Raw genomic sequence first — 11,690 nt, forward strand, 5'->3', positions numbered from 1 at the left:
TACTGTAGAACAGTCTTGGAGCCATGGACTAGGTCAGAACTAGTAGTAATGTGAAGTTAGCACAAGATTAACACACTCCTAATTCTTTTGTACACATGGTTCTGTGGCTACATACAGAAGAAGCTAGTCCTAGAAAATAATGTTTTTCGTCTGTTTAACTAATTTTATTCTAATTTTTATTTTTGTATCACTGCTTAGTTTAAAACACAGTAGTCTAACAAAAACAGTATAAGATTTTTGCCTTTTTACTTTAATGAATTTGGAAAATAATGAACTAAATATTTCTTTCTCCTAGTAGGAAATATTTATTTTAAGAAAACCTGTTTCTGAAATGCATTGAAGTATACAGAAAAAATAATTTCTGTAGTAGGCCAAACTAGCTTTGCTTTGATGTAATATTTTGCTTTAAGGAAAATCATAAAAAGATTAATGTATACATATTCATTTAAAACTCTCTGAATATGTAGCTCCTTGGTGGATTGCCTATGCTTTAAGATAATCTAAAGTTCACAGCTTTGCATCAGAAAAGCAGAGATTTCTCTTTGATTAACCCACACAATATTCTTAAACTGCAGGTGAATACATCCTGACAGGTACTTTGCTGGATTGATGAGTCTGTGTTAAACTGCATTTAAAAAAAATCACATCTCAAGGCTGATTACTGATGTTGAGCAGCACTGTGGGGATAAACTATTAGAACAAGTTGATGCAGAAGAGCAAGCAAACCAGTCCCATTTTATCTACTTTTACATCTTAGTATTGGTACAGTGAAAGTTAATGATTAAAGCATAAAGGAAACTCAGCTCTTTTTTTTTTTAAGTTTCTGTATGTTGGAATATTTAGAATTTTATGTAGTGCTAGGAGGAACTGACTTGAAGTACAGCTTTGGGAAACTTTGAGTAGCTTGGTATGTGTAACAGAGATACTGTAGTAATCATATTTCAACTAGACATGGAAGTAGGATGCTTGAAATTGGTGGGGTTTCTTTGGTTTGGACTTTTTTGTGGTATTTTGTTTTGTTTTCTTTTTTTTTTTTTTTTTTGTTATATCTCATCAAATGCAGAAAAACCAGACAGGCAGCAGTTACAGTTCACTATAGTTCATGACTTTACTGCTCCTGATTAAGATCACTTTTGTCACAGATTGTGTTTTTCAGTGCCTTAATCTGTATGACACATATTTTCAGACTTTTTACAGTAATCAGGCACTTAGTGCTTATAGGATCTGAGGACTTAATATGTTTTAAAGATTCCATATTCATCCTGTGTTTCAGTTTCATCTTTTTAAAGCTGAGATAATGTTATTCCTCTTTACAAGGATATTGTGAGATAAACACATTAAATGCTGCAATGTGCTTGGGACTTATGTTAATTTTAGGTGTCTAATACAGTCTAGTAAACTAAGTACCTAATGTGTCTAGATGTTCTCATCTTGCAGAAATTGATTGAGTAAAACTTAGCATAATATGAATTATCTTCATAAATAAGATGAAGGTTTAGGTGGTGATGCAAATACAAACACTAGGGACTCTAAATGCCCTGAATGAACTTTGATTTTGGTCCATTAAAATCGTCATGAACAATTTTCAGCACTCAGGCTCTGAAAAGTTTTTGTTCTGGTTGTGTTTTCTGTTATGAATAATCTTGTGATTTTTTTTCATAGGACTGTTATGTCCTGAAGAGGATTTGAGTAGTATTAATGTACCTCTAATGACAGTGACCATTTCTGTTCAGGTCAAAGGAATTAGCTTTCTGAGGCAGTAAATATCACCACTATTAAAGGCAGTCATTCATCCATTTACAGGCTGTCAAGTGGCATAACAGATAACTTGTCTTTTCTGTATTACAAGAATCAGCAAATGTTTATTCTGTCCAGTGTTTATTCCCTCCAATGCTTCTCTGTTAACCCCTTTCACCTATCCCTCTGCCCACTGCACCTTTTCCTGAATGGAGTGATGCACTTGAGAGAGAAACAGCAGTAAACCTTGTAAATGCAAAACAGCGAGTTAACAAAATCAAATGGTAAATGTGACAGTGCTTTAACAAGGTAAACTTGGCTATTTACTTACTGCCTAAAGGACAAGGTCAGAAAAAGCTGTCAGGGAGACTCTCCCATTGAGTCATGAGGTCCAGGAAGGACCCCTTTGCCTTCTAGACTCCAGACTGCAGCTGGTTCCAGTCCTTGTCTCAGATTTGGCCAGTAGTTTATGTCCAAAGGACTTTATATGTGCAGTCCCTTTGTATCCCTCGGTTAAGATTTAAAAGGTTAGGACACTACTGATCACTTCCTGAGCATCTGTTGTGGCAAAGACCTTTCAGCCTTGAGGGTAACCTTGAGAGTTGTCCCTGCTGGGGAGGAGCTCCTGGAGTGCAGCCACTGCTACGTGGGAGAGCTCAGTCGGCCCTGGGCTGTCCAGCATTTATAATAAAATGATTGACTGATAGTGATATTTGCATAGTGGCAAGACATCTGGGTCACCATTCCAGACAGCCCTTGGCTGCCCTGAAGCCATCTGTCCCCAGAGTCCCCAGGAAGCTGGAAGCAGGCACCAGAGCCCCGCTGGTTGTCAGTGCAGGGAGTGGGGCAGCACACAGCTCACTGTCCAGGGAGCCTGCACTTACCAGTGACCGACATGGGACTCAATGAGATGGGCTTCTGCTCAGGAAACCAGTTATTCAGCACAGGAACAAACTCAGCTTGAATCCAGACACAGAGCCCAGAACAGAGGCAGGGCTCTGTATGGTGGGGTTTAAGGGACAGAACCAGGGTGGAGTTTAAGGTCAGGGTCTAATAGGAACACAGCAAAGGATAAACCCTAGGGGCTCACACCCAATCACAACTCCTGGTGTTATAAATTGTCCTGACTAAATCAAGGAACCAATTTAAATAATCATTCATGAAAATCAATTTTATTAATTCAGCAAGTGGTGAGCAGCAAAAAACAGCGCTGGGCATCGGCTGGGAAGCCTCTATTTCACCAACGGCACACACTCCTTAGCTTGAAAAGGTTTCCCCTTATATACAGTTCCTGTACGTGTCTTCATTGCTTCTTCTTGGGTTGCATCTGAGCTTGTGCTGCCTGTTGCTAGGGGGTCATCCTCTGCCTTCTGGTGGTCGTGAGGTGAAGGCTTGTAGTCTTCCTCGGTCCTTGCTTGGGCATTGCTCCTATACCAGTTATGCAACTTATATATCTCATAACAAGATGTTCCTATTCTTGTTTGCACAGCCAGATACTGTGGTTAGTTTTCACAGTTTCAGCACTCACAGGCTTTAGCAATCACTCGTCTCAGCAATTAAATGTATTAAAAGCAAAGTAATCACAATATGTCAAGTTTGATTTAAATTTGATTTACAAACAATAACAATCTATTACATCTGAGATGACACCCCACAAGGGGTCCAGAGTGGGGCAACTCTTCCTGGGCTCACAGGGCCCATCCCTTAAGGCAGAGGGATGACATTTAGGTTCCCTGAACTTTAAAGCCATGCCTTTCACTTTAACAATGCTTACCTGAAACTAAAACTTTGCCTCCCTGGATGGGGCCACCACACACCACACAACCAGCAAATTAAACATAAAACCTCTTTGGGGAAAATGTAAACTCCAGGATATGGAAGTGCTGTCCTGGACACTGTGTTCCGGTCAAATTGGTGTGGGTGTCTGCTTGCAAATGCTGTGCAATTCCACCAAATCATACCCATTTGTACCACCAACAAAGCTATCCACTGGAGCTCCTCTTTCTGTGGTTTGAAGCACTTCTAATGGCTGCACAGAGACCATTGTGATCATGTTTAGAGGTTTTATTTTGGAAACAGTATCTGTGTGAGCAAAACAATTCTCATTGAACTTAAAACCCTTGGAGGAATTTGAAATAAATCAAAATTTCATTGTGAAGATGAATCTTGAAATATACTTCAATAAATAAAATGCATGATATTTCAAAGGATAGTACTGAGACTTTTTGACAAATTGTAAATTTCTGAAAATTCCATTTTTTAATGATGGTTCATATGGCTCTGAATGCCATAGCAAGGAGAATAAACTGAGGCAGGTTCTCCTTTAATAATCTAATCCTTCCAAATGAGTTCAAGTGATTTTTAGATATAGATAAAAAATATTAATTCAATAATTTCATTATCAGCATTCCAGTAAGTACCAGAAATAACTTTATTTTCAAACTAGATCTATGGAAATGAGCAAAGCTCATAAAATGAGGACATATTATTCATATTTAAAGTCGATTTCTTTAACTAGTCTAAGGGCAAGCAAGATAAAATGCCTGCTTGAGTTAAATCTTTGATTTATCGAGGCAAATAAAATTAGGGTTCTTTACATTATAATGTTAATGCAGCCAAATTTAAATAGTTATCTTAAACATTTATTATGACTGCTGTATCTGTTAGATAAAACCCATTAATTTTAAGTGCCAACGATATAAGATAGGAAAGTGTGGACACTTCTAGCTGAGGAAAAGATGATTCTAAAACTCACTTAATCACTTTTAATGTGTAGAGGAAAGTGCAAATTAAATTTTGATCTGAAACATTGGTGATTACAACAATCTCCATTTTCATTTCCCAAAGCTAGGTACGCGATATTGATTCCTCTTGAAATCTGAGGAGATAGAAGCTTAGGGAAATGAGGAGCAACTGAGTTAGCTGTGGTTATTTAGACTTTAGAAAAGGAGGCTTGGGGGAACCTCACCACTCTTGCAAGTGTCTGAAAAGGGGTTGCAGTCAGGAGGGGTCGTTTCCCTCCGGTAACAAGCAGTGGGACAAGAGGAAGTGAAAGTTTAGACGGAATATCAGAAAAAGTTCTTCACCAAAAGGGTGCTCAAGCATTGGAACAAGCTGCCCGGGGAAATGGGGGAATCACCATCCCTGGAAGGCTTCAAAAAATGCATAGATGAGGTGCTTGGGGACATGGAGTGCTGGACCTGGCAGTGTTGATTTACTGGCTGGGCTTGAGATCTTAGGGGTCTTTTCCATCCTTAGTAAATATACGATTCTATGGTCTTGAGATAAAGTAAGCCCGGTGTCATTTTGTCAGAGTTATAGCAGGACACACTTTATCCTATTTATTGCATTCAACTGAGATTATATTTTTAGTATGTATAGTTTGTTTTGTTGTGATATTTTCCAGTACAGTTCATAGGTCCTCTTTCTCTAGAAGTTTTTGGGGCTTATATGTTTGTTTTCAATGGCATGTTCTGTCTTACTAAAAGGATTGGAATAAAACTGAATTCCTAAGTAAACCAGAATTGCAAAATGCACCCTCCTTAGATGCATGTCAGGCATCTCTTTTATACAATTTACACAAGAGAGTAGCTCACAACTGTAATGAATTCATCTGGAAAAGCCTCTGGGTAAAAGAGCTGTCCTGCCTTTTGATTTTGGCTGTTCACTTAGACATATTTTGGCCACAGACACACAACTGGAAATAAGGATGCGCCTGAACTGCCTGAACTTTAGTAGTAGTCTTGTCATGAATATGCATCACAGTATGGAGGTCCATGATCGTGTCTAAGGAGCTGCCAGTACACCAGGAAGAGGTGCCACACCTCCTCTGTGGCACATCCTGTGGGATCATTTCCAATCATGTTGTCTCCTCTTGCCTCTGGTGTCTTGTAAGTGTACTTAATGTAAATGGCAAAGGTAAAATAGAATAAGAAAATATTTTCCATGGCTTCACCTTCTTTTTACTACTGTTTTTCTCCCAGGTTAAATCAATGAAACAAAATAATAATAAACTATATTTTTAAGCTTTCTACTGAATCATTATCTCAAAGAATTCATAAGTTCCATTTTGTTTGTCCAAGTGCCCTTTTCAATGGCTGTGATTTCAAAACATGTGGCATAGAAACGTACCATGTTAATGTTCTCCTGCCACAAGCAATGAGTGTTAATTAGAGCTGGATCTGACTTTGTCTCTCCTTGGATTATTTAGGATAGTAAGAGCTCTGCTGAATGGCTGTTTGTACAATCCATCTTTTAATCCACTCTGAGGCAGAAGACTATTCAGAATAAGTTTTGTAATTACTCCAGAGTGTATTTAATTTCTTAGCATCAAAAATAATCTCTTACATTTTTAAGCCAAAAAGTTTCTTTTCCCCAGAACGGATTTAGCTGTACACACTTACTAAGTAGAAATAATAGTTTTAATTATGGTCAGTGTTCTTCTATTTGATGGCTTTGTTGATAGCACTGTTTTATGTTTGATATTTTAGCATAATATTTTGATGGGAACAGCATATTTTCTATAAAGAGTAATGAGTGAAATGATGGATAAACATAATTTTTGTCTTGTCAAATTGTACATTAGACTACTTTTTGACACTTTGCTACTTTTCAGTAGTACTTCAAGTTTACTTTCTCTCTGTTTTATAAAGAGTTAAACAGAGTAACCAGACCCTTTCTAAGCAATACTATATTATGAATAGGTTGTCATTTGTGTGCATGACATTCCCAGGTGTTGGATAGATACCCTCATAGATCGATAATTGGTCAAATGTCTCTAGCCAAGCAGACCCATGAAATTATATTTGTTTTGCTTTACTATTAGTGACAGTCAATTATTTGAGTACAAAAGAATTGAGTAATAAAACCCCCTAAGTCTCCACTGGGATCAGATTTTACCCACATGACATTTTTGGATGTTTTTCTGTAGGAAATGTCTGGACTGTAAATGTGTGCCTGCATAACTTATCCAGTTGAATCAATCCTATGGGACCTAGAGGTAAATGTATTAGATTAGTGGGACAGGAGACTTCTTATTTTGCAGGCTTTTAAAATGATCCTTGATTAGGACTACCTTGCAGGACTGTAATGCAAATAAAATAATTAACATTATTTTTTTAAATTTTAGGCTAAACAACCATAGCATTGAAGGTAGATGTTTTATTTTTTAATGTCTAACATAATATTTATTGTTATAGAAAAAAGAAATCTGTTATTCATGCATGTCTTTTGCTCAGACAATAAGTTTCAGTTAAAAGGTAGCTGATCTTTGGATCTGTGTTTTTTTAAATTTCCCTTGCTAATTAATGAAAACTCTTCCCCCATTCCTTTTGACTTAAAACCTATGTTATGTTACAATGGATTTGTTAGCCTTGTTAATTTTGAAGTATAGAGAAATGGTTTCCATTACACTTTTTTTTTGTTGAAAGAGAAAATTAGCTAAATTTTGCTTCATAAGGAGTATGTCTAGGCAGATCCTGGAATTCAAATATTGAAATAGTTATGAATTGTTATAAAGTGCACCAGGTCTCAGATACTCAGATATATAAAAAATACTGCATTGTCATGTTTGAAGTACATTCCTCCTTCAAGTATTACATACAAAGTGCTCCTCTGCAGTTTGTTTACATGGTCTAAAACTTCCTCATTGTTCCCCCCCATCTTTACAGTCCTGACTTTGGCAGTGTTAAAGCTCTTCCTCCAAGCGCACTGTGCAGGAGCGGGGATGCAACTGCCACAAGTAATTTTAGACAGGTTCTCTTTAATATGAGTCTAAACTAATGCAGTTCACAGGTTAGGCCAATGTTGTGGCCCTGTTAAAGGAAAGTATCCTTAAGAGGCTCTGATCTCCTCCTCCACTCCTTACACTTACGCACAATGGGATTTACCATCCTGTTGTTTCTTAGGTTTTTCTTGCCACAGGCTTTGGGGTCACCCCCTCCTGCAGCTCGCAGACAGTACATGAGTTTTGGAGTCTGCAACCAGGGATGTCTCAAAACTTCATCTATGCACAGCCTCTGAGACACATCAGGGTGCAGCAAGTAGATAATGAGGTTCTTGCACTCTGCAGAGAGATTTTTTGACTTGATGAAGGGAATCTTCTGTTGTTTCTGAATCTGCAGCATTTCCCTTACATTGGAACTATCAAATGGCTGTGAAGCAAAAAGCATTGCATACAGGATAATGCCCAGGCTCCACATGTCTGATATCCTGGGGTCACAAGGAATGTGCTCGAGCAGTTCGGGGGCCGAGTACGCAAGAGACCCGCAGAAAGTGGTGCTGAGAATGGTTTTTCCATTTCCATCCCGAGTCAGGGGTTTTGAAAAGCCAAAGTCTGACAGCTTTAAGTTAAGATCATTGTCAAGAAGGATGTTGTCACATTTCAGGTCTCTGTGGGCAAAGTCCAAGTCATGGCAATGCTTGATGGCAGAAGCCAACTGCTGGAACTTTCTACAAGCAGTGCTCTCTTCCATTGCACCCTGGTTGGTGAGGTAGTTCAGGAGGCTCCCCTTTTCCCCCAGCTCCATCACGATGTACACTTTCCCAGATGATGTCTCAAAAATCTCATAAGTTTCAATGATTGAGGGGTGGTGCAGTCGCATCAAAGCCTCCATTTCCCTGGGGAGAAATTTTTCCAGGACATTCTGAGAAATTTTCTTCTTATCAATGATCTTAACGGCCACTTTGCATTTCAGGCGGTGGCTGTAGGCAGCTTTCACTTTGCCGTAGGAGCCTTCTCCAAGAGTGTCACCAAGGCTGTAGCCCTTCTTTTTAAGCACCACAGCATCCATCCTGGGAGAGCTGCAGGGACCTGCCCCAGCGGGAGCTGCTCTGCATCCTGTGCTGGTGGGCTGTGCTCCACACCTGGTGGTGGCTGCCAGGGACACTGCTGGGCTGGGTGTGTGGGCGGTTACTGGGTGATCTCATGGCCAGCTGCCCTGGAATGGTCTTTCTGTCCTAAAGGATCTTTCATGGAACTGCTCTGTGACATCATGGAGGCCAAAACAGCATGGAGGCACTGGCCGCTCTGTGCTGTCACTGAAGGTCGCCTCTGCACATTGCAGTCAGAAAATGGAGATAATTTCTCTAGGATATATTTCTCTAAGATGGTCAAAGTAGGAGGATGATTTTTATATCTTAGTTTTGCAATGCTGTTTTTCAGTTGTGCTGTTGCTATACTTCATTACTACAATATACTGTGTGTTTTTGGTGGATTTTAGAAAAAAACACCTGAGGATTGAGACTTTGTGGAGCAATGCATAGTGCATTCAATAATTTTTATTTTTATTTTTTTGGTGGTATGATAGATCCTGGTTTTCTGATAAGTGCTGTTTGTTGAATTTGATTGCAATAACAACTGACCAGCCTGAGTCTTCCAGGGAGTACCAGGGAGTCCCACCAGTTCAGTGTCTTGTGTCAGTATTGCTATGAGAGTTCTAGAAGTCTGTTCCTTATTTCAGAAGAAAATAATTGTATGGAGATTCAAAATTGCCACTGCAGATAATCTCCCTGTATATGTACCTTTCTTTCCTTGCTTTTAGAATTTAGTTCTAGTAAACTTCCCAAGAAATTGTAGAGAAAATTTAATTTTTATTAGCCACAATAACATTGCAGGGTACACCCACATAACCAGATTAAAGAATTGAAAATCACAGAAAACTGCAATCAGTTTAAAAAAAAAACCTAAAAAATTTGTAGTTCTGTTCTTTGATCTTAGGTAAAATACTCTGAGTTGCTTTCAAACTGAATTTCAAACAGAATTTCAAACAAAATTCTTTTAAAATGAAGATTTTATTCTAGAGCCTCTAAGATTACTATAAATGTGAACAAACCAGAAAGTTAAACTGTAAGTCTGGAATGATAGTAGTTCTCAAGGTATTAAACCTGTGTTTTTTCCATGTTAAGTCGTGCATGCTTATATTGCATCAAGTCTTTTGTTTTGGGTTTAAGGAGGATTTGCATTGGATATTTAGCACATTCTGCTCTGCATATTTTTTTGGGGGGGAAGGGGGAAGGAGCAGCTCCCTGATGTTATGCAAATTTTCTTAAGGGCATGGGCAATTTCAAATTATAGGTGTAACTATTCAGCATCATCACTTTGTGTATCCTGAAAGTACAGCCAATTTCTGAGCTGTAAGAGGGAAGGCATAAACCATTGTAATGACATTGGAAAGAACAAAGAAGAAAATCTTTAAAATACATGCAAGAATGCATAAAGATTTACAATGGACTATTATATGTGCTTGTTTCCAGGACATTAATTTAATTGTTTCTTTTCAGTTGTAAATAAAAATATGGCCTTGTATTAAATGTTGGATAGCCTCATATCACTTACTCATGCTTAAAACCACTCCCAGCTTTTAGTGTAGATGGCTAATCTTCATGTCAGCCTGTTAAATCTTTAGGAAATCTGTTTTGCATTTTCTGCCTTTTGTTTGTGTATCTTTTTATAGTCATTCTTTTGAAATTTATATAAAGGAATACAGAAAAGTTAGTTATGGTGAAATTGTTAAACAGAGATTTTCACCAGAGCTGTGTGTCAGTGTTAACAGAATACTACTAGTCTTTTTCTTTTTACAGTCATTTAAGGAAATGATCATGTTTTTGTGGGAATGCTCATATTTTTACTATTAATATAAATTAAGACAAAATTGAGTGTCAAATCCGAGTGTATCAACTTATGCATATTTTTTTGAGTAATTGACTGCTGATATTGTTACAGGCAATGAATCTGGAGAGTGGCAGGTATTTGTTCCCTGCTCTGTAAAATCAGTCATAAGGTCACCATAGAACCAATGGATTAAGAAAGAGGATCTATGTTCAGCAAAGCAATTAATTCCTTCAATGTTAATGCGGTTAAACATAATCAAAATCTAAATGAGAAGTCAACTCTATCATCAGTATCAGAAATACATTTTTGTCTCTGTTGGTGTTAATATAAGAATTTCTTTAGCTAAAGCAGCTTATTGGTGTTTAATTAGAATTTTGAATAATACTTAGAATCATCAATATTAACAAATTTACCAAATTGATGTAGAGTTTGTTTTTTGTTTTTTTTTTTTCCTGGTGTCCATCTGTGTCAGTTGCAAATGTAATAGACTCAGGGCTTTAATGATGCAAATTAAATTTTCCGGTGAGAGAAATGCCAATATAGGCCAAGAATTAATTCTGAATCCAAAGGGGGAAGAGCAAACTATTAATTCATTACATCTGGCAGAAGCAATTCAGTAGTTTCCTCTCTAGTTACTTTAGTTATATTTATTCTTAATAAAACAAAGGAAAAACTTCCTTCCTGTACATGATGTGTACATGGAGTTTCTGGACTCATCTCTCAGACAGCCCTGTTTGTCTGATGCTTTCTTTATTTTTCTTGCTCAGTTATCATCTCCTTTCACAAACTCTAAGGTCAGGTCATCACCTGAGAGCACCTGAGAGAGAGCACTGAAATCTCCACTGCATCAGTGCAGCCGCAAGTGTACCAGCAGTGCCTCCAAAATCATGTGCTTAACACTTGATCAGAGTTCAGTACAATAGGAACTGAATGGCACACTGATAGTGAGGAGAATAGCTAGGAAGTAGAAACATTTTAAGCCCTGGATGAGTATTTCTTTGCATGCTTAGTCTTCTGGCAAATGATTTTTTTTTTCTTGTTGTACAGAACCATTTTATAAAAATGGGGTACCTGGAGCACATTTTTTTCTGGAATAGAATTCATGATGGAAGGCAAGGGTCCAAGCTACCAGGACCTCACCTCCACACAACTTTAAGTCCCCTTTTTAAAAAAAGCTTATATTTTCTTTTCTTTTTTCTTTTTTTCATCAGAAAACTGCCTTTGATGTTTATTGATTATGCTGATAATACATTTTAAAAATAATATTTGTGCTGGTTTTACCTGGGATAGAGTAAATTTTCTACATAGTGGCCTATGTTTTGGATTTCTGTTGATAATTCAG

The 11,690-nt window shown here is 37.8% G+C and overlaps 1 protein-coding gene across 1 annotated transcript; it reads right to left on the bottom strand.

Annotated features, from left to right (window-relative positions):
* Nucleotides 1-7,499: 7,499 nt before the first annotated feature.
* On the bottom strand, nt 7,500-8,651 carry LOC107203752 (testis-specific serine/threonine-protein kinase 2-like). The gene has a single exon (XM_015626120.2). It carries the CDS (start codon nt 8,526-8,528, stop codon nt 7,554-7,556), a length of 975 nt encoding a protein of 324 aa, XP_015481606.1. The 5' UTR covers nt 8,529-8,651; the 3' UTR covers nt 7,500-7,553.
* Between the last annotated feature and the right edge of the window lie 3,039 nt (nt 8,652-11,690).

This window comes from Parus major, chromosome 4A (assembly GCF_001522545.3).
Source record: "Parus major isolate Abel chromosome 4A, Parus_major1.1, whole genome shotgun sequence".
In the NCBI taxonomy this organism is placed as follows: Eukaryota; Metazoa; Chordata; class Aves; order Passeriformes; family Paridae; genus Parus; species Parus major.

What these genes read in the sequence shown, in the direction of transcription:
- LOC107203752 (XM_015626120.2), bottom strand. Translation starts at nt 8,528, where the DNA reads ATGGATGCTGTGGTGCTTAAAAAGAAGGGCTACAGCCTTGGTGACACT.